The sequence below is a fragment of the Anarhichas minor genome, unplaced genomic scaffold, assembly GCF_050575085.1.
Source record: "Anarhichas minor isolate MPS153535 unplaced genomic scaffold, ASM5057508v1 ptg000033l, whole genome shotgun sequence".
NCBI classification, from domain to species: domain Eukaryota; kingdom Metazoa; phylum Chordata; class Actinopteri; order Perciformes; family Anarhichadidae; genus Anarhichas; species Anarhichas minor.
The window spans coordinates 4,249,309-4,276,960 of NW_027466479.1; the positions used below are offsets into that span (position 1 = coordinate 4,249,309).

The following is a 27,652-nucleotide window of genomic DNA, read 5'->3' on the forward strand; positions in this document are numbered from 1 at the left end:
ATGTGGTGTTAGGTTCATGGAACCTCTAGACTGTGTTGAAACCGCATGTAATCCAGCCTCTTACACAAAGAGAACCGGTTTCAATTATAAACAAAGCATTTAAAACCTCTCATGCTAAAACAATTGCATAGTGGAGTACATCATTTACAGTTACACCGAATATGACCTGCTCACCCCAAAAAGCGTTACCACCCACCCAGTGGTACAGGAGCAAGAGCCGGACTTTCTTTCTTCCCCGCCTTACATAGTTCAAAAAACATCCCCTCGTGTCCGTAGTTCCTATTGGCTAAATCCAGCTGGCTCCTCCTCCTCGCAGGACCCTCGCACGGGTATGACCTGTAATTGCCTATCTAGAAATCTATCTGTCCCTTACTCCCAACATACTATTCTTTACAGTTTAAAACATTCAATGACTGTATTTTATGGCTTAACACTTCTATGGTAAACATTCTATATAAAGATAAGGATTTGCAACTTTTGGCAAAAACCTTCACAAGTTTCACAAGCAAATATAAAGGTGCTACTAAGATACACTTCTAACTACAAATTCTAAAACACTTCTACAATTATGAATCTTCTAATTATGTATTCCAAGACACTTCTAATTATGATTTCTTAATTATGAATTATTAAACACTATTATAATTTCTTAAAGCACAGTTCTAAACCCAAATTTCCTACAGTGGTCTCTGCTCTCGAGAACATTACTATTGATAGTTAATTCAGTTTGTAAGTGAACTTTGTGTAGTACATTAAATATTGTTTTAATTTTGAACCGGGTCCAGCTCATTCTTCTGATGCGCGTGCGCAGTAAGAAGCTCACAGCAGAAGAGTACCTGCGGCCTGCAGGCTCCTTCATCCTTTGTTCTTAAAAAACCTAACACTTTGTTCCCACTGCTTTACTGAGACAGTATTATTTATATGTATTGCAGTATTACTGTTACTTATTATAGTATTATTTATGATTATGACATCATCATGCATGATTATTGCACAAACTAAGAGATATGTGTCATATTTTATCCAGACGATGTAGAATTTATATTGTTTGTGAGGCTTCAATGCTGGTTGACAAAAACTCTTCCTGCTCACTGCTGATCAATAACTGAGTTTATCTCTGATGATCAATAACTGAGTTTATCTCTGCTGATCTAGGTCTAACATCTACAGGTGGGGTCACGTTCATTAGAGCTCTGTGAGAACAGTGAATATAATATTCATAGGGCTGGTACATAAGAACAGTTATTATATGTGTGGATCTTAAAAAGAGACAGACTTCTGCTACATTTAAGTCTTATTGAACAGAAAACAAGAATAAAAGTGATATTATACATCACTGTTCACTGTCTACAAAAACACAAGAGACAGAAATACATTTCCAACATTTCCATCTGAAAAGTAGTGGAGTAGAAGTATAAATATACCATAAAAAGGAAATACTCAAGTAAAGTACTAGAGCCTCATAATTATACTTGCAGTACCACAGTGCTATAGGAAGGTTAAAGGTCACCTGTGGCAATTATCTTGTGTAGGTATTTATTATTTTTACTTTCCACATATTCAGAGATTCTCTTTAAAGCTCCTGAAACACCATTTAGACCATTGACCTCCAAGTTCTTAGTTTAAAACTTGACTGAAGAAGTTTTTTGTTGTTTTTCATTTCCACAAAACATCACTGGACTGTGGCATAAAAATACAAAACAGCATTCGAGTGCAAAATCTACACTTGAGACTATTATTGGTGCTATAAGACAACTCAGAGCATGTGCACTGTATAATATTACAATGATTTACAAAGAAAGAGTAGAGTATGATCTCTGTTTGATTGAGAACATTATCAGTTCTTAGCTTCTGAGTGAAACTAAAAACCACAGTCAGAATACGGGCTGTTTAATTAGACGTGCTTCCTGTAATACAGGAAAGAGAAGTGACTACGCCCATTAAAAAAGTAGCAGGAAGGGATTATGGTTATTTAATCTGTTCATTTGTCAGTGAAGCTTCTCACGCCTGAATTATGCCATTTTCTCCATGTTGTGTAGTGTAGTGAATCACTGTGTGTTGTTTAGCTTTGTCTGCTAATCCAATGTTGCTCACAGCAGAATAACAAACCTAAACTTAACTGAGCAGAGGCTTGACTGCATTGTCTTCAAAGTTATCATTATGTAATAAGAGATGATATCTTTTTTGCAATGAAAAAATACACAGCAGAGCTCTGCAACACACAGCGCTGTGAGCTTTTGCTCCTGAACTAAGAAGCACACGGTATGACATCAGATACTTGTGCAAGTCGTCCCTGTGCCACACCTCTCACTCTGACAACACCTGCCTGCTGCCATTTTGTGTCCTCCTTTGTTGTTGTTTTATTTATTCAACAATTGCACATGTACAATTTCACAAATTGTCAGTAAGAAACAGCAAATTACAAACATGTAAACTAACATGCCAGGGGGGCAACTACAGAGAATAAAAGATATAGACAGAAATAAAAGCAGAAAAATAGAAAAGAAAACGTAAATAAATAATATAAAGAGAAAAAAGGGGACACTAAGGCACAAACTCTGATTGTGTAATTACAAACATATACTGTGTCCTCCTTTGTTGTTTGGACGTGGCAGACACACAAACATTCTCTCGCTGTGACCTGACAGTCAGTCAGTCGGCCTATTTGATTCCTAACACACACACACAGCTTATTAATAAGAAGATATATATACTGAGGTTTGTGGTTATTAATTGTTTTATAAACCCAGAAATGAAACTCTTCAGATAACACTTGTTCTCTGGAACAGACAGAAGCAGTGAGTCACAATGAACACCCAGAATGCAACTTGATTACCTCTGTTTAATGTCCCTCTGTCAAACCCCCCTGGTTCTATTTCTGGCAGTTTATGAGGCCTTCATGGTCGTTGTGTTTTTCAGGACTCAGTAACAGAGTCAGAGCGCCTCTGCTGGGCAGAAACAGCACATCACTCTGTACCATTTCTGGTAAATCACGTGATGAGGCCGTTAGGTTTCGTTTCTGTGTTTGGTGTGTGACACCGCGTTCTGCCATGATTTGCATATTTTTGCATACATGATCGTTATCTCACTGTGGTCCCTGACAGGCCGTCGAAGCTTCTCGTCCTCCTCGTCTTGCTGCATTCCTCTGGAGTCGAAGAAGATACTTTCTGCGGAAATATAATAAAAAATGAGCATCAGTTAAACTTGAATGATGTTAGACTGAAAATCCATAAATAAAGAGTGTCCTGCTGGTTTTAAATCTACAATACATTCACCATTTAAAGGAAAATAACCTACATGTTGAATATAGTGAATGGGAATTAGTTACACTGACTTAAACAGACAAGTTGCATGAAAACAGAACACAACACTCTAGTCTTATCTCTGTATGCGAGGGGCATGACCTTGATGTGTTGAACAAAGATTATATGTGTACGGTGACGCTATGAATGCTGGTCCGTTTAAGACTGTTGATTGTTTCTCTTGTCCTCCTCTGACCTCTGATCTCACAGAGGGGACTCTACTGCTGTCAGGCTGCAGACACACATTTCCTCCTGTGTCTGTCGGTTTGCTTTTTACGCAATATGCAAATGAACTGCAACTTTCCTACACTAATAACAATAATAATAATCTGTTTTCTTTTCTTCAGATGATATTAATCACATGTAACAATGTTTTGAGAAGAAATAAGGTCACATAGGGACACATGATGGTAGTCAAAGCCTGACGCATTATTGTGCGGCAAAGGGCGCCATCTAGCGGCAGAGCTGAAGATAGTCTTATTGTGCAGTTAAAACGATTTCATTATTTTATAACGAGTTCTTATAAATGGTTTTACTTCAAGTTTCCAGTCGATTTAATTTCCAGTTATAACTAAACATTTGCTGTCGCTAAGTGTTGATTATGGCGGCTTTATTTTGAAATGATGACCGGAATTTGTTTTGTTTTTTCTAGCTTGTACGTGAAAGTGAAACTAAAATGAACCTGTAGTTGAAGGGGAAAACCAGCGCGATAAAGTCTACTTTGTTTGAGTGTCAGACAGCAAGAAGAAGACACAATCATGACTAACTTCTCTACGATCTACAAACTGTCGCTGGTTGCAGTGGTCTGCTTCATTAAAGGTGAGGTTGCGCTAACAGTCGAATAATTGAATCCGTCGTCGATATTCTGCTGCTGCCACACAGCCTACCATAGACCAGCAATATAACCTACTGCAGCCCGGATGCGTGTTTTCTCTTGTAATGACACGAGCTCCGTGGACCACATGAACATACAGCCAGGCTAATTCATATTAATGTGCATATCTTCAATTGCAGCAAATTTGGGAAATATGTATTAAGATATTCTGTTGCTTATATACTTAATCATATTATAGAAAAGTCAATACCTATAGCAAAACAGCTGTCTATAAGTATAAGTTGACAATGGAGGCGTGTGCATAACTTTAACTTTAAAACTCAAACTATTTAAATGTAGTTATATGTGATTCTCCGTCAGATTCTTCATACGCCGAATCAAGCATGGAATGCATTCACGTAATATAACGTGTGAAACAATGTCCTGTTCATCACACACTGTTAACTTTAACATGGATTACTTTAAATGAAGATATTTCCAAAGAGACGTTGGTGTGAAGCGGTCAGTGCAGCAGCGCGCTCTCGTGGCCGAAAGTGTTCCCGGAAACAACAGCTCGAGGTCTCACTGAATGAATACACGAGACAGCTGAAAAACATAGCCTCCATAGACATGATGATACAGCACATAGGCTGAACTGTGTTGGACTTTCTACAGAACACTGCCCACTCTGTCAGAAGTTTTGTTTAATGTCTAAACATTGACATAAAAGAGCAAAGAGAATAAAAGTGAAAGCAAGACTCTGAACCACTTCAGTCAGCCACAGCATATTTAGCTCCCTAGAGGGAAAGTCATAGGGTTTAGGGTTTGATTCCTGCAATGTCCTGATGCGTTTTTGTATTTCCAATGACATTAACTTATTTTATAGTAGATCGATTCCATAAAAGGTTATGGAAGGATACTAGAGACACAACGGTTTATTGGTAAATATTAGGGGATTGTTGGAGTGTTGCCACTGAATAATACAAAATGCTATGGACTTTAATATCAGAATATAGTGTAATCTGAGTATTATATTCCTGTTCCACTGTGGGTTTGTTTTATATTGTTCCTTTCTTGTTGGATCTATTGTCTGAAGCCTGCAGCAGCAGCTGTCCAGTGTTGGAGTGCTGGTTGGTGCAGGAGAAGACGGGTCGAGGAGGAGGTTTAGCTGCAGCTACAAGCCAGGAGAAATCCCTGCTTCACATCCGAACAGACCGCCACACCGCAGAGACCCAACAGGCTCCGTCCAACATCGACCCCGACAGAGTCTACTTTATCAGCGGTCAGTTCAAAATGACACGCGGAACAGGATGTGTGACGGCACATGTATGTAGACGTATGAGAGAGAATTCTGTATGCACTGGGTGTAATTCAGTGTGTGTGTGTGTGTGTGTGTGTGTGTGTGTGTGTGTACTCTTCTGTATACCTTCCAAGTAAATGGAGAGCATTAAATAGATGCGCTACACAAATGCAGCAATCATGTTTTAGCTACGTATTCTCTGTGTCCTCTACACTTTTTTTTCTTTTTACATATAAAACAAACCTTTCGTGTTTAATATTACATCAATAATATAGATATATGTTTTCAGTGTGGCTTAATTTCATCATTTATTTTTTCCCAGGCTTTCTAAACTTGAATTTCTCAGCCAAGTATTCCATAATTAACTAGAAAGTTATCAGAAAAGGAAACAAAAAAGTATTGTGATTTTCCTAGTATTTATCTCTCTGCCATCTCCCTCTTTAGATTTTCTGATTTCTTTTACGTAGAAGCAGAGTGAGCATCTGTGGCCTGCTTTTAACCATAGCGACGGAAACATGTGACCCGTCTGACTCCTGTTTCCTCAGACCCAGCTGCCACTCTCTGCCACCGCTCTCTCAATCCTCCCAGAGGCTCAGTCGAGAAGCCCCAGTGTGAGATCAACCCCTTCCTGCCGCAGCCCTCCACCCTCAAATGGGTCGCTCCACTCACAGACTCCGCCTCCAGCCCCATTTACCTGCAGGCTGACTGGTTTTCCACCGCCCTTCAGGGCCTCAACGGACAGCTGGCCATTTCCACTATCACGCGTGCTCCCACAGCAACCAAAGAGCACGATGGTAATGATTTATGACACAGAAGACCAGTCCGAAAAATGATGATTGTTACCAAGGGCCACCCACAACATGGTTGAGATGCGTACACAAAAATGTAATTGACTTGACTCTCTGTCTCCTCAGTGATCCTGAGTGTGACCACTAAAACCATCTCGGTGCAGTCCAGACTCGGTGAACCAGTGTTGCTGGACTGCGGCTTCTGGGTCGACCCCTCCTCGCCTCTGTCCGGGTCGGGTTTTGCCGTAGAGTGGCGCTACCAGTTCCGAGGCGACGGACGCTTGGTTCTGGCCTACGACGGCAAAACGGACCGCTTGGCTGATGTCCAAGAGGAAGGGGCCACGCTGGACTTTGAGGGTTTGCGCCAGAAAGGGAATGCGTCCCTGATCCTGCTGGAGGCTAAAGTGCGTCACTCCGGGATGTATATTTGTACGGTGTATCTGCCGTACCTTGTGGCTCAGGTGGCATTGGAGCTTGAGATTGTAGGTGAGGGAAAGGGAAACTGTTGTTGTTTAGTATCTGCTGTCATACAACGCTGAAATAAACTAATTATTCCGTTTGGAAATTAGGAGCTCATAAGCTCCAGAAGAGCCTAGATTTCATTGAACCAGATTGTTATTAACGTTCTCTTACAGTCTTTCCTTTTTTCTTTGCTCCTCCGCTCTTTTCCCCTTCTACCCAGAACCTCCATCCCTCTCCATCCACCCGTCCCCTCTGCCCCTCGCTGTTCCCGGCCGGAATTTGACCGTCCAGTGTGAGGCGTCCGGCTTTGCCCCCCTCTCCCTGGAACTGAGCTGGGAGTTCAAAGGCACCGATGGGAAGTCCAGGCCTCTGGGATCAGGCAGCGTAACGGGCCACAGGCAGGCCTGGGATGGAACCTATAGCCAGAGCACCCGGCTGGAGCTGGACACAACCAAGCTGGACCTGGGCCCAGGAGGGGAGGTCACCTGTGTGGCTGTCCATCTTGGAGGCACACGACGGGCCAGCGTGACCCTCAATGTCGTTGGTAAGGCTGAATGATTTATTGTCTAAGACATTTATGAAGCTCTTTCGGCGACAGTGGGTTTGAACGTTTTTGTTCAATAAGTAGAGGCCAGGTGGTGATTTTTCTGCACGTTGCCAGGAATGTTTGAATTAGAAAAGGCAGGTATATCAATGTAAAACCCGATGTTATTTGAAATTTTGGTTATTATAATATACTCTGGCCTACATGTTACATTTTCCTGGTTTTAAAGGAAGCGTTACAATTATGTGATGCCATTTTCTATTTACAAGGTGCAATGTGTAAGATCTGACCATTTTAGTTTAAAACATTGAAAAAAAACGAGCTAACATTATCAACAGAGTGTGAAGAGCTTACATTGCTGACGTTACGTTAAAGACGTGGAGAGGCGAGAGTGAGTCACTGTAGCGTCCAGTCTGCCCTCAGTCCAGAGGACGAAGAAGTAGAGTCGTTCTCTTGTCTCTGCCACCCCCGGGCCCCCGCCACCAGACAAACGATCAAACAGGAAGAAACCTTAGAGAGAGCAACAGAGGAGGATCCTCTATCAGGACAGAAGTGTGATAGATGTCATGTGTACAGAATGAACAACATAACAGAGTTACAACACATTCAATGCATATGACATAAATGATTCATGTAATGAGAGTAGTAAGCAGAATAATGATGGAAAAATGATGACTACTAATAATAACATCAGAAGTGGATATAGTAGAATGACAATGATAACAAAAGCAGTCATGGTATCGGCAATAGTAATAGCAATGTGACTACTAATAATAACGATAGTAGCAGTGGGTGTCAGCAGGACCACGGCAGGAGGAAGGACCAGGGTCCAGATATAACCACGATCCATGGAAACCTGAGGGGAGAGAAAGCACAAAGACGTTACACAGACCATAGCACAGTTAGTGGCACAGTAAACACACAGATGGCTAACTATGGGCCTGTGGCACACGTGAAGATTATAAAATAAGTGTTATTTGGACTCCGAATTTACGTATTCTTGCCCTGCTGTTAGTTAGTAGTTGTCTTTTTTTTAAAACAACTGTAAATTGTGATTGTGTGGACTCAGGTGTAGAGGTGAAATGCTGCCCCCTATGCTTTTGGAGCGGGTGGACAGGTATTACACATTGCGCCTTTAGTTCAATGAACAGTGAATGTCTACCTGCTTGGATATCCACCCCTGCATTTAGTTACATCTATACATACAATAGATGTGTGTTAATGCACCAGCAGTCACACCTTGAATATCATCATTTAAAGACATTATCAATCTGACATATGTCGTAGAGAGACTGCTACTCATTGAGCTGGATTATGGTCATTGTATGCTGTTTGGCCAGTAAAACATACTCATGAATGGCAAAGCTCATCCTCTTTAACATATTTTCAACGGAGATACGATTATTTTAACACATCTACTCTGTGTAATGGCTCTGGTGGAATATGTAACTCTTAAAATAAATTACTTTCATCAAGCTTGACGACTAAGATGCAAGTCAAATGTATAGGAATCAATTATGTTTAAACTCCTCTTTTGTCTTTTCAGGGCTCAGCACCCCCTCCATTGAGGACTCGATGGCAATGGTCGGTGTAGCGCTGGTGCTCTACGGTCTTATCAAGTTCGTCTCTTGGACCTTCACCAGCTCAGGTAACAAATAATCCAGAAAGAATGCCGTGTATACTAACAGTAATAATTGATTGTCTGCACCCATTTCATTATTTTAAACTGCAAGACAGATTGATATTTAATAAGATACATTAATATATTTCAATTCCATTTCTATATGTGACTTTGTTATCTTTTCACTGCACACAGGCTCAGATGAGGCTGGTCAACAAGACAAGGTAATGTTAGCTTTTCAAATATTTATTCACAAAATGTATAATTCTGAATGTTTTCACATAGACCACTCGTCCACTTGTTCTTTATTATAACCCTGGTGCTGCTCCCGGGTGTTTTGCATGTCTCATTTCAATAATAACTTTCCACTTCTACTTACAGAAAGACAAGTAAAGAAGAACGAAGTCAACTGCTGTGGAAGTGTGATACTGAACCAACAAGCCTGTCTGTTTTGATATCTAGGATGGGGTTTCAGAAGTGACTATCCTCCAGACAGTTATGTCTTTTAGTTTAAGGCTATTGTGTCTCTCAATTTTACCTTTTTTTTCACAGGTCCAGTTCTGCTAGGGTATCAGTGGCAAAGGGCTTCTGCTCAGTCTAAACATGTTTTTTGTGATATTTCTGTCACTTTAAAGCGATATAGCTGTTATATCATATTGTCCTCCCACTGTTTGAATACTATATTTTGTCACGGACACTGGAAGGGTGCCAGAAAGTTAGAGGAATTTTGAAATAGTGTTGAAATATCAGCTTCAATTTGAAGATGTTAATGCTTCCATATGATTTTCCGCTATGTTTAAGAAACAGAAAGAACTAAATTAACATTGTTTATAAATGATCCAGGGCAGTAAAATTACTATTGGACTAAACTGTTCAAACCCACAATCAGAATCTTGTTTTTGTAAATATAGAAAAAATAATGTATGTATATTCTGACATTTTTGTTACTTGTGTGTTAGAGTGGTATTGCTTTCATTTTGTGTCGGTAGGAATGATGCTCCAACAGCCTGGGCTACTGCACTATTAAACTTATATAGACGTGTGAAGGAAATGGTACAAACAGAGCACATAGTTCTACCCCACGGAAAATCTAAATTTGTGTTAGAATTCAAAGATTAGAATTAAAGTGCCACATTGTTGGAAAACAAACTGAAAATGGTCACGTGTTCATTTATGATAGTATAATAGTGAAAATGTGTCTTCTTAAATGAATTCATAGGGCAGTATTTTAACAGACTGTAATGGCTGGGCTGTTTTTATTTTCTTGCTGTTAATTCCGCAGGGATGAGAAATATTTCTAAATAAAAAAACCTTGTGATGAACTTCTCTCAAAGTTTGAGAGTAGTAAAATACAAAGTGTAAAAGTTGACTGATCCAACAAAGTGAATTCAAGCTAGCATTAATGAGAAAGTGTAACTTCCGTTGTCCTTTTCAGAATAAAACTAAATTGTTTTGGAGTTGTGTTTTTAACTAAAACATGTTAGAATCTTGGACAGAATAGAGAGACATAATACTAAGAAATGAAATAATACATAAAACAGAACTGTTTCATACCAGCAACTCACCATACATTCATGATTTATTATTAATCATTTTGAAATAATTATTAAATACATTTAAAGTATGAAAATATGTCAAGGTTGGGAGAAACAAATGTCTTTAATTTGACATCTATGAGATTAACGCAAACGTGAAATAGCTCTTCCTGCGTCTCTTTGTGTTCACTATGTTTGTTGTTTGTGTTATTCGATTTAAGTGAGCGCATTCAAGTTAGAATTGGTGTTTGATACAATGTTAATTATTATATAACATTACGTTTAGGTTTTAATCATCTGTATATAGGTTTTAATGCACTTCCTGGATTTTGACGTTTGTTTAAAAAAATTATCAAAATATAGCAATGGTACTCAAGGGGAGCAAATCACCCAATGGGTAACGACATTACTGGCCGTAAACCATCTATGAACCAATCAGAGGCGTTGGTGCTGGTAGGACTTTAGCGGGTACACTTTCGACAAGTCTAGCGATTCTGAGTCGACAGCATAGCGAAGTTGATGAGCATTGTTTTGGTAGAAAGACAGAAAGTATGTGGGATTAAAATATGGTTTTAAATAGTATCGTGGATTTGTTTGTATAGTAACGTTGGGTTATGTCTTAAAAACAAAACACTGGCTTTTCTTCCAGCTCGTTATTTTCTTACTTCGCGCACTTAATGCTACTTGTCACAATGCTAACTAGCTAGCTAATGCTAACGAGCGTTAGCATAACTGAACACAGAATTTAATGGTGCATTGTGGTGAAACATTATCTTTTTTTGTCTTCACGTCGAACGGCTCATAAACAAGAGGTAAGGCACTTGTGAGTGTGTCGTAATGTGTTATAGTGCTAACCTTTATTTCTATTTGATAGCTTTTTGTCTGTCATAAAGCTAACCTCAATATGTCATCAAGCTTCGATCACGTCGCTGTTTACCTTCACTTACTATTGTCTGACTGTTAGTTTCGTTTCTTAAACCACGGATAACGTAATGCTCATGTTAAATGGCGTCGTTGCTTGCCCATGAAGTAAGGGGTAGTATTAGAGAGTCATAGCTAAATTCACAAACATATGGCCTTCTTTCAGTGTATTTTACTGTCTATATGAAGTAAAACTATCTACAAAGGGAGGGAGAATATCAAACTATTACACGTATCAGAGGTACAGAGCCGCTGAAGGGTCATTATATAGTTAGAGAAAATACTTTGACGTTTGTGAGGCGAGCCACGAAAAACAACGCGAGTTTTATTTCTTTTGTTTCACCTCACAAACGCCAAAGTTCCCCCCCCCCTATTAACAATCTACCATGTCCCTTTAGGGGCTCCGTACATGCCCCACACCTACGACTAAAGTAGTCTCGCACAGCCAGACCCTCTTTATCTACAGATATGTATACAGTGTATGAGCCAGACCCATGAGTAGATGAAGAGAACCCGCACTGTTGGCAGAAGAGCCGTCACTGAGATTACTCTGCGCAGTATGCTTATGGGAATGAATTACAATATAGTACATTTGAAAATATTTCTCACTTTTACCCCTGACAGTCTGAATTCATGAATGCTACTTGCAGTCTAACAAGAACGTCTAAAAGTACTGTACTTTAGTAAAATATTGAGGTACTTGTATTGAGTGTTTCCATTTAATGCTACTTTATACTTCTACGCCACTACATTTGGGAAGCCAATATTGTGTTTATTACTCCACTGCATTTATTGGACAGCTTTAGTTATGAGCTTATTTCGATTATTAATACAAAATATACATCAGTTATTTGTCACCAATATTGTTATTAAACCCACCAATTCCCTCATGTTTGACCAGAACACTGCAACTTTCATATTGTTTGATCTTCAACATCCTTCTGCTTGTTTGACATCTTGTACTTTCAGTTGTCCTGATCAACATTCTCCCTGTTTTTATTTTCTGAAAGCAGAAATCACCAGCGTTTTGGATGGCGGTGGCTCCCGCTTCGATGGCGGATAAGATCATCGTCCTTGATGATGATGAAGAGGAGAGGCCTCAACCCTCTTGCTCAGCCTCAGCCTCGTCCTCTCATCAACAAGCCAAAAAAGTCTTGCCACGCAGAGCTCAGCAGCCTGCCCCCCCTACCCACATTACCCAGTCGCCTTTCGCCTCAGTGAAGAAGGACACGCATGTTCTGCAGGCTGAGAATCAGAAGTTGTTCACTGAGGTGAGCTTAGACGGTTAAGGGGCACAACTGAGTGTGTTTACTCAAACCTTGTAGATTATTTAGAAATGTGACAATATAATTGTTGGCTTTCTGCTAGAATAACAGTGGTAAATGTCCAGTCCAAAATATATTAGCCTTTGGCTGGTAGCTGTGTTTATTTCTCTCCTTGATGGAATTGGGGGTATTGTATGAAATGGCAACTAATATACACGCTGGAATGAAAAGCTCCCTTTTGAAGAAGTCATGAAGCCTATACCAGTGTGCTCATACTTTTCACTTTTCATTGCATTGATCTCTGTACCCCATGATAATGTAGATACACAAACGTCCATTGTAACTAATGACGATACTTATAAATACCAGATAGTTGTAATTATGACACATTACATTGAAACTGGAACAAACCTGAATCACAAAGTGCTGTTGTACGTGTTCTTAACGACCTTTTACAGTTTGTGAAAATGAAGACATGCGCTAGTGTGCGCACGCAGATATGCAACAGAATTATGGCGGATTGCAATTGCTTGTCAAGATATGAAAGCTCATCAGCCACCAAAGGTTGCAAATGCAACCTAAACAAATTGACTTTCTAGATCTGTGTGCTTGTAGTGATGTGTGTAGATTACATTAGCAAGTGGCCCAATATTTAGTGGCTAGATATATTTTAAATACATACTCGTGTGTTTATTATCTATGCCAACCATAAGTTACTATGAGCAACCACGGACGCATTCGACTGAAAGTCACCGGTTAACTCAGTCACTCGTTAGACTGAAACACCTGTTGCTCTGAAACGGGCGCGATCCTGTCGGAATTCCCCAGAACTTGAGTCCACTGTTTGAACATATATTCTGACAATGCAACAAGCAGACATTTTGATGCTGTTAACAGTTTTAATTTTAAAAAGTGTCAAGCTTGCTAACCGGTCTGGACGGCCAACATGCACACGCATGTATAGTTTTGATGATGTTTGCTGTAAGGGCGTTTATCATTTTTCCTCTCTCTCCCTCCTCTGTCACCTTGCCTTGTCATCATGGGTGTTTTCTCTACTCCTTCCTCCTAGTTCGTGGAGCACTGCTCAACTCACACCCAGGACTGCCCCGAGGTCTTGACCTTCCTCCAAACCAAGCATGCCAAGGCCTCCCCAGAGTATCTGTTCTCCGTGGAGTTCAGGAACACCTTGGGACGATGTCTGACTCACACTCAGGCCAACCGGTCCAAAACCTTTGTCTACATCAATGAACTCTGCACTGCACTCAGGAAGCATGCAGCGAAGAGGAGGCAGGCCCTCACCAAGGTTGAACCCGGGCTTTCTACCTCATCAAGTTCTGTCCAGTTTACCTCTGATTTGCCCAAAAGGAAAGACGAGAGTAAAGATGAGATGAATGAGGAAGAGGAAGGGGTGAAACCGGCAGCGGGGGATAAGCAACCTTCCACCTCAGGGCTGCAGGAGGGCAACAACAAGGAGGGACCGGAAGCAGAGAAAAAGGCAAAGAGGGCATCCAGGAAACAGGTTAGTGTTGAACACTAGACATGTGATGAATAATTAGAAATAGGATTTTTATGGCACTTTTCAAGTTTCTTCAGTGTTTATGAAGTACTATTCATAAAAGTAGAACAGATAAAGATCACATTAGAGAGCATAAAAGTATGAATGATGAATGTGATGGGTTTGTGATGGACTTTTTAATGTATATTGGTTTTTAATGGACACATAAAGGTATTTCTTTTCAGATTTTGATCAGCTTATACAATGCCTTTAATGCAATTAGTACCTCACTAAGGTGTAGTTGTCACCTGTTTTTACTTGGTAGCCTAGAAACCATTAACCAATCGCACCTAATTCTTCTTTTTCCTTTCATCCCCGACATACAACTTGATACGGGAAACACAAGCAACCAGGATGAATCAACACTGACCCTTCACGTCCTTTCTCAATTTCTCTCAGATAGCGTACCTGGAGAACCTGCTGAAGGTGTACAACGACGAGATCTGCCGCCTGCAGCAGGCCGAGCTGAATTTAGATGACCTGGGAACTGAGGACTCTTTATACATCCAGGAACACAAGCTCAAACGCAAGGTGAGCCTGCAGGTTGATTAGGCTCGGGGCTCCACTGCTGATAAACACGGCTGAAAGCTGTCAAATGCCAGGTTGTGTGACCGCTAGTCACACCTCTTCTTCTGTCCTCTACTTCTTCTCTTCCAGATGATAAAGATTTATGAAAAGCTGTGTGAACTGAAGGAGTGCAGCACACTAACGGGCCGAGTCATTGAGCAGAGGATCCCCTACAAAAGCACTCGTTATCCTGAGATCAACAGGAAGGTGAGCTGGTGGTTGCTTTAGTCCGTTTAAATGTCCTGGACAGTAACACGCTGGGTGAAACTTGGTGTTCACTTGTGTGATTGGGTTGTTTTATCTTGATCCTGGCTCCCATAGTAGATGTTAGTAGTGACCTCTGACCCGCTTAGGTATATCTTAAGTTCAGCAGTATTCATTTTGTATAAGCTGACACCAGGTTGTGCATCTACCATGTTAAATGTCTCACAGCTGAACTCTTATTTGCATGAACAGGATTATTATTTCTCACAGCTAGATTTGATCATTATTACTCTTTTTATTTAGGTTTTCAAAAACATCCAGAGCACGATACAAAACAGAAAATTGCGGAACCTCAAAATGAGTTGATGTAAATTGGAACTATCGAGAGTTTAACTTTTATTTCTATCGTATCAATAGTTATATCTTTATGCTTTTGAAGCAGGACCTTCAGTATTTGGATAAAGTAGCTCAAAAAAAAAAAAAAGGTGTGGCAAATTTAGTAACAAGAATCAACAGCTGTTATTTCAATGTGTCAAGATACATATTTAATCAACTTTTGGGGGAATATAAATATCACATAAGCTTTAAGGGACTACGTTAAGGGAGTCTGAGCGGGATCAGTCAGAACCTCCTATAGAAGCAAAGTGACATGAGAAAACAAAGACATAACTATGTGCCATGCATGAACTGGTGATGTTGGAGAAGCTGTTGCTGTATTTTTACGTGGGTGAATGTGATCGGCTCCTGATCCCTTGCCCTACGTTCCTTCCTCCCGTCAGATCGAGCGTTTCATCAACAGTCCCGAGGCGCAGCGGAACCCTCCGGATTTCCAAGACATCTTCCAGCAGGTGCTGCGCGCTAATGAGCGCCACAACCTGTGCCTGAGCCGAAAACAGCTGGACCAGATCGCCCAGGAGGCTTTCAGAGAGACCTGGCGCTGCATGCAGGAGAGACGCCACCTGGACCTGGTGTACAACTTCGGCTCGCGCCTCACTGACGCCTACAAGCCTGGTGAGGCTGTCTGCCGGTTGCTGTGGCAGACTTGACTCTTAGAATGCATTGTTCTGACGTTACGCAGGTTATCAACACAAATGCACCACAAGAAACCTTTATTTTCTGGTTTGAACAAACCTTTAAGGGCGATCCCACTTCAACAATCACCCAGTGTCTCGTACAGCACATGAGTACGGATAGAAATGTTAATGTCAAGGTCTTCAAGGGTTTGGAAGTAATAGTGTCAAGTAATAGTTGACACTTTCTTTGGTCTGTTGGTAAACACAAAAAGATTAATAAAGTACAATAAACGTTCCAGCTACTCATGTACAGCTCCGTGCTACAGCTATTCCATACATTAGTCTTATATGAAGTGCAATTCTTTCCACCCTTGTTTTTAAAACACCTACTTTCCTCTCAAGGCTTGAACAACTTTTGGACACTTTGTGTTGAGTGTATAAAACATGATCCACAGCTTTAAAGGGCCAGGATGTAGCATTTCAGGGGATCTTTTTAGCAAAAATGGAATTCAATATTCATAATAATGTTGTTCTTGAGTTTGTAATCACTTAAGAATCTTGTTTTTGTTAGCTGAGAATGAGTCCTTCATATCTACACAGAGAGCTGGTCGTCTTCACGGAGTCCACCGTGTTGCACTGTCATGTCTCTACAGAAGCCCACAAAGGGCAAACCAAACACTGGCTCTATAGAGAGCCTTTCATTTTCCTAAGTTACCCGGAGGCCACCGTAGTTCTCCGACACGCTTGTGAAACTGTGGTAACGTGAGCCGCAGAGTGCATGGTGTACCGTGACCTCCGTTGCTCCTAAAGGAGTGTTGCTATGGTATGTAGGCAAATGGTGTTACCCTGGTTTTGCATTCGACGGCTCACGTGACCGCAGTCTTGGAAAGGGAGGAGTCAGTGGAGGGGTTGGAGTCTGCAACCACACCTCTAGATGCCACCACATCCTTCACACTGTCTCTTTAAGAAGTGCCGTGTCTTTACATTTGACTTGGTTGATGGGACCACACTGGTGCAAAGACAAAGTTCTATCTCTCTTTGCCCATCTCTTATCTGACTCTTAATTAATTGTCCTCGCCTCATCTATCCCTTCTCTCCACCCCCCACCCCCCCACCCCCCCTCTAAAGCCACTGACCCGGCTCTGGAGGACCCCTCACTGCTGCGGAAGCTTCGGTCGAACAGAGAAGTGGCTCTGTCCCGTCTCGAGGATGTCATCACCAACTACGCCATCAAACAAGAGGACGCGGAGGAGCAGGACAGGGCCAAACGGCTGGAGAAAGACAGCAAGGAGAAAGAGGTAAGAGAGCGTCTGGAAGGAGGAAAATCATCAAAGTCTTCTGCTTTCAGTGTTTCACATGCTTTTGGTTTCATTTTTATGTATGAAAATGTGTTCCTGGAATTGTTTTATCCCTATGATCGTTGCATTCTCCACAGTAATGCATTCAATTATATAGAAATAAAACTCAACATTAGAGAAATATATTATGATACGTATATCCAGCTTCTGACAGCTCTGTTTCTTTTTAAAATTCTGTTTTTCCTTGTTTGACCCTCACGTCTTATTTTCTTATTTTCAGACCCACAAATCAGAAAACGGAGAAGGAACTAAAGAGGTGAACGGAGTGGCAGAGGTGGAGGAAGAAGAGGAGGTGGAGGAGGATGACGATGAAGAAGATGAATCATCAGACCCAGACATTGAGGAAGAGATCCAGGCCAGCACCCAGCAGAACGGACCAGGTAAGAGCAGAGATGTTCACTGAAATGTTTCTTTTTTTTATTCTGAAGTTTCAACAGTAAATCCAGTTTCCTGCCACTTTTAAATGATGTTAACATATTTCTAAGACATATTTTGCTTCAGTTTTTAGACTAAGTCTCTCTCTGATTGTATTAGTGGGAGCGACGGAGAGAAAAGATTTCATTGCATTCATTTCCCTCTTTCTGTAGACGATGACGAGGACGTCGGTAACGAGGCGGAACCAGCGTGTGAAGGCACCAACAACGAGGATCAGACGGATCGGTTGGCAGGAAGTGTTTCTGCAGGGGAAGAAGAAAGCGTGAAAGATGAGGACGAGGAGCCAGCAAGTGGACTCAGTCCTCTTTCTGATGAGAGCAAGCCCCAGATCTCTCCGCTGTCCGACCTCCCCTCCCCCAGACAGAGCCCCAGCCAATCAGAGCCAATGCAGACTGACGACCAGACGCCGCTGTCTAATGGTAACCATGCAGGCTTGGAGGAGCCCGTGGATTCATCCAATCATGTTTCAGTCGTGCTGATAAGCACCAGCAAAGTCACTCAGGACCCTGCAGACGTTTCTCCGGCAACAGCTAACGGGGTGTCTTTGCCGCTGTCGCCAGCGGTCATCGTAGAAAGTTGTGTCACACAGACGACCAACGGCACGTCGCCGCCGCCAAGCCTCAGAGCCACGAGGAGCCAGAAGAGGAAGAGGGAGGAAGCGACGTCGGGGAACTCCCGAAATAATAAGCACATACTCATCCACGACAGGTACTGAATGAAGGGTTTGTTACTGATAGATTAGGACTGCATGACATGGAGAAATATGTGACATGAATGTATTAGATATTGTTATTAAAAAAAGTATATTGACACTGCAAATCATATTTGCAGTGTCAATAAATATGAACTTAACTTAGACCAAATGAAAAACAGGAACGAGGAGCTCAGATGAACTGTTTTTTTTTTTAGTGTGGTTGTATGAGCTTCTTATTCAGACAGTATTACCTACAGTAGAGGGCGGTCGGTATGCCCCCTGTTTGGAGGACGACCAGCACAGATGCAAAGCAATGCACTGCTGTGGGCGGGGCAGCAGCAAAACTTAGTTTAGACACCTAAACAAGTCAATATCAGTTCATGTGTACGCTATATTTAGAATATTTCCACAGCTTTACTTTGCTGCCAGACAGCCCTTTCTCAACAGGAGCTGAGGCCGTTATTTCTGCTCTCTTCAAAGCCACCAGACTCTTCTGACAAACAGTCATAACACAAACTATCTAACGATCAGTGCAGCGGTAGACCAGCTACTCCTGTGTTTTCAAGGTGAAATTACTGATTTTGTCAAAGCAGTCTGGTCCTGGACTCAACCTGGTCTTGTGTTAAACAACAGCACCTGTGTGATCTCTCGATGAACGTCGACGAGTCAGACCACTACTTATTCAAGAGCAAATCAGTCAACAATTTAACGAAACACATCTGTATTTCTCGATTTTCAATGATGGACTTTTTGTTCAGTTCTAGTTTGCATCAGCACCTTTTTAAGCTGTGCTGTGTGCTCAACACATACTCTCACTGATGTAGAGGAACAGAGGAGAAGGTTGAGATAAAGTTCACTTAGTCTGGGACTCCACAGTCAAGAAAACAGTAATGCATTTAAAATGCCACTATAGTTGTAGCCCTAGTGCTCTTCAATTAATAATAATATATTATTATTGCTCTGGATTAATGTAATCGCAAGTATTTTAACCTTTTTATTTTTTCTCTTGTTGATTTTCTTTTACCTCTGTAATTCCCTCTAAAACTCTTTGTCGTCGTCGTCCCCCCCTCCCTCTCCACCCTGTTCCCTCCCCAGTGAGGCAGACATCCCTCTGGATATGGGCGTTTTCAGCTGCAACTCTCCACAGCAGGCAGAGTCAACCCGAGCAGACACTCCAACCAATGAAATGGTCAGCAGCTCTCAGTCGACTCCGCCCCCCAAGAAAAACAAGGTGGGTGCTCATAGAAAGAGGACAATTTCCAGGTATAGTTTATACATGTGTATATATTGTGATGTGTTTCCTCCTACAAGTAGTCGTTGTCCTCCACAGTGTTACGGCGTGAAGTAGCTCAGGAGATGCTTCTAAAATCAAAAGTTCAAAACAAGAGAATGTGAGAGAAAAAGGGCTCCAGACAATGACTCTCAAATTAAGAATGAAATGAAATACCGGTAATCTGTGTCTGATTTTCACCTGTTTAATAGTTAAATTATACAGTGATAAATACAAGAAAACATTGAGCCGTGATCACACTGTACTCACTGAGTGTGTTTGTTTCCAGGTCAACGTGGCCACACAGTGTGACCCAGACGAGGTCATCGTCCTGTCAGACTCTGAGTGATTGGTCCACATCTCACCTGTATTCTGGATCACATTTCCTCAACGGATTTTTAAGGACCGTCCTTGTCCGCTGGCTTGTCAGAAGAGGAAGAAGCTCAATTTTTTCCCCAAAAATTGTGAAACTTCTGCCATAAGTGTGATCCAAACCGACAATATCAAGTTTTTACTAAATGCACAACAGCCGTTGGTAACTGTGGAAGACGGAGAAAACTATGAATTTAGTACCTCATGTCACTTGATTACATACAACCAAACAAAAGCCAAGACAAGTGTTTTTGTAAAAGACTTAAATAAAAATAATTGTAACCTAAATTTTGAAAGAAAGCCGTTTCAACAGGACTTGATTTTGTTTTTGTAAAATCAAGGAGTCCTCGTGTTCAGCAGTGAACACCAGAGAATACAGCTGTCGCTGTCTCAAAGCAGAGAGCCATCGGCTGGTGTTTACCTCGCCTGTCTTCTCTCCCTTTTCGGGTGCAGTAAAGATGACCTCGTCAGAATCTATTGGGTGATCCAAGCAACCAAACGTCTGTCGCCGTGTTTCCTGCCATTCGGTGCAGCACCAACAATGCGTCAGCTGGCAGTAGCATTGAAATGAGGAGAACTTTTGTTTGAGGGGTTGAGGTAAGAAACCAGTGCCTGAAAACATGACCTGTGCAGCCGGACGCATGGCCCAGACTGACACTCAACTGGCGAAGGCTTCGGTAGCTCACTGCCAGTTTGTTTACATTTTTATATTTCAATAGTATGTTTTCCATAAAGAGGAGCAGGGAGGTAGTGGGCTGTATAAACGGAAGTGTGAGATGCCGTTGTTTTACTTGCTATTTATGATGTGCATTGAGTCAGTGAGCTGTTTGATAATAGAGAACATTTTAAACACTTTGTTTTTTATGTTCCCTCCAAACATGTTTCTATTTTTTAGGTTTGTAATGAAGTAAGTTTTATTCAGACCCGTGTCTGCTGCAGGATAGCTGAATAGTTTCCAGATAGTTGTTGGTTTAAATGGCCAACGTTGACGAGTCTCATACACAAATGTTTGAAGGATGAGCTTAAGCAATATTCTATATGTTTGTTATCGTCAACAAATCCCGTGCAAAGACCAGAACAGTTAATTGTTACTAAACTCTGTATCCCAAACCTGATATGTCTTCTTCCTCTGGGCCACAGAGCTCCATTGTTGTCCACAAACTATCAAAAAAACAAAATAGCTGAGGAACCAATGGTCTTTGAGCTGAGAGCAGTAGTCAGTCAAAGGTAGACGAACACATTGATGGTCCTGGTCTTCACATGGGATCTGTTGACATTGAGCCTTATCCTTTAAGTAGCTATAGCACAAAAATGTTTCCTTGTGATTCTGACACGTTCTAAAGCAAAAGGGGAAGTTTAGATTGAAGAAATTCTTTAATGCACCTCCATCAGAGTTGAGTTTCACCATGACACTGCTAAATTCAACCTGTACCTCTGCCCGGCCCCGATAACTACATCTATTCACCCGGTCCACAGTTTAAGCCCAAACCACAGCTTACCATGCTAGCATTTTATTCTGACACACAATGGTTCACTTTCAAACAGATAATCATCTGTTGGCACAGCTTTTACATGTGGTTCCCTCCTGACCACACACTGGATACTCTGATACATTTAGCATTACACTTTACATTTCTGCATCCCTAACTTATTTAACATCAAGTTTGTTTTCATGAAAATCTTTGAGTTGATCAAACACAGTGTTGCTCTTAAGATGTCTCATGTTTGAAAGAGATTCTTTTGTGGCAGGTATGTTTTGCATCCTTTCATTAGAACGTGTTGGCTGGCTGGTCCTCGTGGAATACAACTCATGGAATACAACTCTGGGTTTTTTGGTGAGGGGATATTTTTTTTATCCCGATAACAATCCTGTTTTTCTCTTTTCCTCCTGAATCCCAGTTTTGTTCTCTTTCCCACACAGGTGAAATAATATTTCGGGTAAATGGTCTTTTCAGACTTAATAGAATGTAGACCTGGAATGTAGTTGTCATAGCTACTATCTATCAGGCCTCATTTATGCAGTGGAGTGATCCATGACAAACTGTGATTTATTTTCTTTTTCTTCTTTTTTTTTTCATTTTTGATAAATAAATAAATGATACTTTTTATAAATATATATACACAGCCTCTGTGTGGCTTTTCTTTTCTGTTTGGATTTGAAGTTCTTGAATATAAATATATAGAATACATTTTTACATTATAAAAACTTGGTATTCTAAGAAAGCTGCAGATGAGTATTTATTTATTTAGCTCATTTGATTTAAAAACAATTTGTCTCAGCTGGTTGATATTTCTGATGCACACATAAATGCTTTAAAATAAATGTAAAAGAAATTGATGAATAAATGTATTTAAAAGAATTTTAAAATGTCATCAAAAACATATTTGGATGTTACATTTATATACAAACTGTTGAACCTGCATTTACAAACTCCTTGTCATGTTTGAACTTCACTGCATTTGTGTGTTTGACATCGCTTGAGTCACACATTGTTTTCAATGTATGTATACATATATACATATTTGTGGATTTAGATTACATTTCTTCTTTTTTTTCTTGTGGATTTTGTTTACATTTATATAATAACTATATTTTTGTGTGCATTGAAAAATATTTTTCTGGAGAGTCATGTGTGTATATATAGATATGTATATATACATATCAGAAAATACATTTGGGAATCCCTCTGTGAGCATGCATTCATACTGAGACTGATCTGACCCATTGATACCCTTTTCCCCCATAGACTTACATTGTTGTTAATTCAACTTCCCAGCATGAACACAAGAATAGCCCTTATTCAAATCATTAGGTAAAAGTAAAGTGCACTAATAGCCGAACTCGGAGTTATTTTCCTTCCTTCATGTGAATGAACCCGAGAACGAGGCTGAAAAACTGGGAGGCGGATTTACGTAAAACGGTAGTGCGCATGCTCTATGGGCCCGTGGATGCGGATGATCGCCGGAACATCCGGGTTATACTCTGAAGTCAAACTTGTTTTGCTTCACACGCTACTGAGCAACTTTCTTCGGAATGAATGGAGCGCTTCTCCTAAGCTGTATCCAGTTGTCTTCGTACATCACCGGGCCTGACAGAGGCGCCTCTCGGCTGCAGACGGGCCGTCCGGGCCGCTCAGCTCGGCAGCTTCCGGCTCACCTGTCACTGTCCTGTCTCCTGCCTGCAGCCACACAGGCTCGCCTGTCACTGTGCTGTCTCCCGCCTGCAGCTTGCCGCTGTGGTGCCACTCTCAGTAACCACTCGCGCTACAAACTACAAACTACAAACCCGTCATGGCGGCCGCCACAAGGCTCGTGTCAAGGTTGGCGCTGGTCACTGGTACGTTTATATTTGACCACGCGTCTGTCTGTCAGTGTGATACGTGAACAGGGAAAAGCAGGACGTTGTCTGTAACGTTTGGTCGTCAGTCTCACTTCAGTCCGTTTTAACTGATGCTAGCTGAGTGCTACTGGTTTGTCAATGTAGACTCATGAGTATTCTTGTAGAAGTGTGTTAAAGTACTGTTTACCTACTGACTCACCACCAGTTAGGCAGCTTTAGGGTTCAGCTTTAGCAAGTGAAGTATAAACTCTGATCCACGACGTTCAAAGAAGTAGTTCCACCAGGATCAGGGCCGATTAAGTTTAGTAACTTGAACGTAGAGTGAAAATAAAACCACTGACTGCATTGTCTGTCTCTGAGACATATGAATGTTATTAATTGGAGCTGCAATTTACAGGAATTATCGTTTTTCTGGATTAATCTGGATTTTGTCAATGAAATGGCTGAAAATAGTGTAGAATGTGTCCCCGAATCCAAATCTTCCATCGTCTTGTTTAACAAAGACCAAAGACATTCACTCTATAATTCAGTGAAGCAGCAACCAGACTGTTACGCACCTCTGCTTAAAACATGACTAAATACTTAGATGAATAGATTCATTTTGTAATTGATTCATTGACTGAAATCATTTTAGTTGTAATATAAATAATGAAACATCATTTTGTTCTTGTAAACTCACAACATCACACAGTGGGAGCTAAGGCTCTTTAGGATGGATAAAGGTCCATTCACTCACAACAGAGAGGCAGAATAACAATGCAGAGACACAACATATATCTGTAGAATACAAAAAACAAATGCAGAACAAAGAGATGACACTTGTATGTTCCCTCCCAGGAGGAGGCAGTGGGATCGGACGGGCGGTGTGTTGCCGCCTCGCCTCTGAGGGCGCCTCCGTGGTGGTCGCCGACATCAGCCTGGAGTCGGCCAACGAGACCCTCGGGAGGCTGCCGAGTGAGCTCAGAGGACAGGGTCACATGGCGGCGGTGGTGGATGTGTCGTCAAAAGAGAGCGTGAAGAAGCTGGTCAGGAGTATACAGGCGCGTGGTGCAGACGGAGCATTAATGTCCTGAGAAACAAGCGCTCATCTCTTTGTGGTAGAAGGCTGCAGGGACTGTTGCTGCTTTCTTTCCTCTGACAGTGAATGTCCTCCTCTCCCTCTGCAGACTCGGTACTTCCAGCCTCCCTCGGTGTGTGTGAACGCAGCAGGCATCACCCAGGACGACTTCCTGCTCAACATGGAGGAGGATCAGTTTGACAAAGTCGTCCAGGTCAACCTGAAGGTAGGCGGCCATGACACCTGGGGCCTGAACCGCCACGCTTAGTGAGGAGCTGAGGGAGTTACCCGGCTGTCTTTCAGCTCAACTCTGGCTTTTAAGCTGGGATGGATCACCATGGTAACCTACGCTGCAGGTTAACCACTGACCAATCAGCTCACTGGGACATGCAGTCCTCCTTCCTTCAGGATCCTGACAGGAACTAAAGCAGTGACTTCAAAATAAAGTGACAAGTAGTAAAGAGCAACAGATATTAGTATCTGTCAGTCGAATCTTTATGAACGCAGCCACAGTTTTAAAGATGAAATATAAGAACGAAAGCTGCATTTGAATGTTTCTACGTTTCCTCCCGTCAGTCTTGATGCTTTTACTCTCTTATTCCATCACTGCAGCTCAGAACAACACGAGGCAGCTTTGTGATAACAACTGGAAGTAACTCGTATACTCTGTTGTCTTTCATTGGAAACCGATCCACACAGTGTTAACTAGCTCCCATAATTCATATTAATGCAACATCTGGATCAGACAGACCTCTTCATGATCCTCTCTGCTTCGTCTTATATTATTTTAACATATTCATGAAGTCTGTTCATCATCAGACGGCCCTGCGTCTCCGTCTTTCTGTGTTTGAGATGAAGAGCAGAGAACAACACAGTGAAGAGATTTATTCAGTCCTCTCTCCTCCTGCGTCTCCCAGGGTTCCTTCCTGGTCCTTCAGGCTGTGGCTCAGGCTCTGGTGGCCTGTGGAGCACCCAAGGGATCCATCGTTACCGTGGGCAGCATCGTGGGAAAGGTCTCTGCGTTACACTTTACATATTTAGCTGAAGCTAAAGTTCGTATCCAGAAAGGCACGTCTATAGGTGTGATGGTGGGATTGTCCACAACTGTTAAAGGATGAAGTCAGCAGTATTTTCATCCTGGACCTGTCTTTAGTTCACTAAGAGCTTCTCTTCAGTGGAGTCCAAAGGGACCAAATAGAAGCAGTCAAACCCCAAAACAGATGGAAATACAGTGAATAGTTCGTCATTTAAAACGTGTTTAACAGGAATGTTTCCTTTAGCTTTCTAATCAACGTTTCCAAAAGCACAAGATCCACGAATACACACAGAAATCCATCTAGAGCTTTATTCTAAAAAAACAATATGAAGCCAAAGACACACATGAGTTGTTCAGTCCTCTGTGAGAGTATCTGCTGTGTGATTTGAACTTTGACTGCTTCATGAAGATCTCCAGTGGAACACGACTGATTGTGTTTCCTGGTGTGTGTGTGTGGTTAACGTTGGTAGGTGGGAAACATCGGACAGGCAAACTACACCGCCTCTAAAGCAGGAGTGGAGGGTTTAACCAGGACGGCTGCCAAAGAGCTCAGCAGGTGAGAAGAGTGATGCAACACACACACACACACACACACACACACACACACACACACACACACACACACACAGACACAGACAGACAGCTGGTAACAGTCAAAGTGTTAAGAAAAAGAAGAATCACCACTCACTGGGTTCTGCTTCTCTTGTCCTGCAGGTTTGGGATTCGGTGTAATTGTGTGCTGCCCGGTTTCATATCGACTCCCATGACGGATAAAGTTCCAGAGAAGGTTATTGGCAAGGTACAGCAGACACACACATTTAGTAACACTTCATTTATCAGGAGGGAATCAACAAATGTATTATTTAAGCCAGAAAGGCAATATGTAAATTACTGCGTGAATAAAATGTAAACTTTTAAATATTACGAGTTATAATAAATAAAACCCTTTTACAAACAATGTTTGCTTGTGTTTTAGGTTAAATGCAGTTAGTTTCACCTCCTACAAACACTATGATAGACTTTATATCAGCTTTATTTATGTAGCACGGTTCAGAACATGGTGAAACTGAGTTTTCTCTTCGGTATAAAATAGCTCCCAAACTGCTGACAGTGCGTTCAGTGGACTCTCCTGAGTCATCTTCATGTCGACGTTTCTGTAAAGACAAGTTGTTATGTGATTATCTTTAATGAATCTTTGAGCAGCACAAATGAACCTTTGTGGTTCTGGCTGCAGAGTCTTGGCAGTGATCTTTAAACCACAGCAAACCAAACTAGAACCTTCTGCAGAACTAAATATCACCAGGTGTCAGTGGTTCAACCGGCCGTTTAATACAAACTGCAACCAAAGGAAACCGTGGACCGACCATCCTGACTCTGCTGTGGTCATCAAACAGAGCCGTCCTCCTTAAATCTGCACTGCGTCATGTTTGTGTGTTTATCAGATGAAGTCCTTGGTGCCTCTGGGGAGAATGGGTGAGCCTGCAGGTCAGTGAACGCATCACTTTGGTTTGTTTTCACTGCAGACCTTTATTCTCATCTGATAGATTTTCATAATGGAAATTATGTGAAGTTTTCTAAGCTCCAAACACTAGAATCTAAACATTTTGCATGTGTCGCAGGCCGTTACGGTTAAATCTGATTTTACCGTTGGACACAAAGCATTTTAAAATGTTATTTAAAAGTTATAAAACACACTTTACTTTCCCACACCCGGTCCTGGTCTACAGGAGCAGGTCTGCCATGCTCAGTCCCCAGGTCCTCCTCACGCTGTTGACTCTTTTTGTCCTCCAGAGGTGGCTGATGTGTGTGCCTTTCTGGTCTCAGATGACTCTCGATACATCACAGGAGCCAGCGTGGAAGTGACAGGTACAGTGTGACAGCTGCTTCTGTATAAACACTTTGATGTTCAGCATGCTCAACGTTAGTGTCTTCTCTGTCAGGTGGACTCTTCATGGGCTGAACCGTCCGTCACACGGAGGAAGACCAGTGGGAGGCCTTTTCCTTTGGAGTTCATTTAATTGTTGAAATGATTGAACTTGATTTGCTCTTTGTGATTACTGTTGATTGTTTCATACATGTGGTTGCTAACATGTACTACACAGTGTAAAGCCACCTTTGTGCCAATTGTTTGTAATATTTCTGTACAGAATGGAATATTTTAACTTGTAAGCTCAGAATTAAAAGTATTTTCCGTCAGCC

General features: G+C 41.6%; 3 protein-coding genes and 1 long non-coding RNA gene across 5 annotated transcripts; 3 read left to right on the forward strand and 1 right to left on the reverse strand.

Annotated features, from left to right (window-relative positions):
* Positions 1-2,352: 2,352 nt before the first annotated feature.
* On the reverse strand, positions 2,353-4,188 carry LOC142965394 (uncharacterized). Its single transcript, XR_012957658.1, has 2 exons — positions 3,074-4,188; positions 2,353-2,982 (listed from the first exon to the last, which is right to left on the reverse strand). It is a non-coding gene; the product is annotated as an uncharacterized LOC142965394 (long non-coding RNA).
* On the forward strand, positions 3,961-10,288 carry tapbp.1 (TAP binding protein (tapasin), tandem duplicate 1). Its single transcript, XM_076106297.1, has 8 exons — positions 3,961-4,121; positions 5,213-5,398; positions 5,962-6,210; positions 6,331-6,690; positions 6,887-7,210; positions 8,757-8,858; positions 9,027-9,055; positions 9,213-10,288. The coding sequence occupies exons 1-8, from the start codon at positions 4,061-4,063 to the stop codon at positions 9,222-9,224; spliced, it is 1,323 nt and encodes a 440-aa protein (XP_075962412.1). The 5' UTR covers positions 3,961-4,060; the 3' UTR covers positions 9,225-10,288.
* Positions 10,289-10,830: 542 nt separating this feature from the next.
* daxx (death-domain associated protein) lies at positions 10,831-22,136 on the forward strand. 2 transcript variants are annotated; one of them, XM_076105615.1, is made up of 11 exons: positions 10,831-11,178; positions 12,301-12,558; positions 13,622-14,071; positions 14,507-14,638; positions 14,765-14,881; positions 15,658-15,889; positions 17,020-17,189; positions 17,470-17,629; positions 17,837-18,392; positions 19,474-19,609; positions 19,938-22,136. In XM_076105615.1, exons 2-11 carry the CDS (start codon positions 12,319-12,321, stop codon positions 19,995-19,997), a joined length of 2,253 nt encoding a protein of 750 aa, XP_075961730.1. In that variant the 5' UTR covers positions 10,831-11,178; positions 12,301-12,318; the 3' UTR covers positions 19,998-22,136. The 2 variants fall into 2 exon arrangements, with proteins under 2 accessions (XP_075961730.1, XP_075961731.1); XM_076105616.1 differs by lacking the exon at positions 10,831-11,178 and having other exon boundaries at positions 12,277-12,558.
* Positions 22,137-22,608: 472 nt separating this feature from the next.
* On the forward strand, positions 22,609-27,652 carry LOC142964972 (estradiol 17-beta-dehydrogenase 8-like). Its single transcript, XM_076105617.1, has 9 exons — positions 22,609-23,357; positions 24,198-24,400; positions 24,527-24,643; positions 25,335-25,430; positions 25,924-26,009; positions 26,168-26,252; positions 26,896-26,938; positions 27,245-27,319; positions 27,394-27,652. Exons 1-9 carry the CDS (start codon positions 23,312-23,314, stop codon positions 27,411-27,413), a joined length of 771 nt encoding a protein of 256 aa, XP_075961732.1. The 5' UTR covers positions 22,609-23,311; the 3' UTR covers positions 27,414-27,652.

What these genes read in the sequence shown, in the direction of transcription:
- tapbp.1 (XM_076106297.1), top strand. Translation starts at nt 4,061, where the DNA reads ATGACTAACTTCTCTACGATCTACAAACTGTCGCTGGTTGCAGTGGTC. An exon ending in AGCAACCAAAGAGCACGATG is followed by an intron (nt 6,211 to 6,330) that starts GTAATGATTTAT and finishes CTGTCTCCTCAG; the next exon opens with TGATCCTGAGTGTGACCACT. An exon ending in TTGGACCTTCACCAGCTCAG is followed by an intron (nt 8,859 to 9,026) that starts GTAACAAATAAT and finishes CACTGCACACAG; the next exon opens with GCTCAGATGAGGCTGGTCAA.
- LOC142964972 (XM_076105617.1), top strand. Translation starts at nt 23,312, where the DNA reads ATGGCGGCCGCCACAAGGCTCGTGTCAAGGTTGGCGCTGGTCACTG. An exon ending in AAGGTTGGCGCTGGTCACTG is followed by an intron (nt 23,358 to 24,197) that starts GTACGTTTATAT and finishes GTTCCCTCCCAG; the next exon opens with GAGGAGGCAGTGGGATCGGA. An exon ending in AGCCAGCGTGGAAGTGACAG is followed by an intron (nt 27,320 to 27,393) that starts GTACAGTGTGAC and finishes CTTCTCTGTCAG; the next exon opens with GTGGACTCTTCATGGGCTGA.
- daxx (XM_076105615.1), top strand. Translation starts at nt 12,319, where the DNA reads ATGGCGGTGGCTCCCGCTTCGATGGCGGATAAGATCATCGTCCTTGAT. An exon ending in CACATACTCATCCACGACAG is followed by an intron (nt 18,393 to 19,473) that starts GTACTGAATGAA and finishes TTCCCTCCCCAG; the next exon opens with TGAGGCAGACATCCCTCTGG. An exon ending in CGCCCCCCAAGAAAAACAAG is followed by an intron (nt 19,610 to 19,937) that starts GTGGGTGCTCAT and finishes GTTTGTTTCCAG; the next exon opens with GTCAACGTGGCCACACAGTG.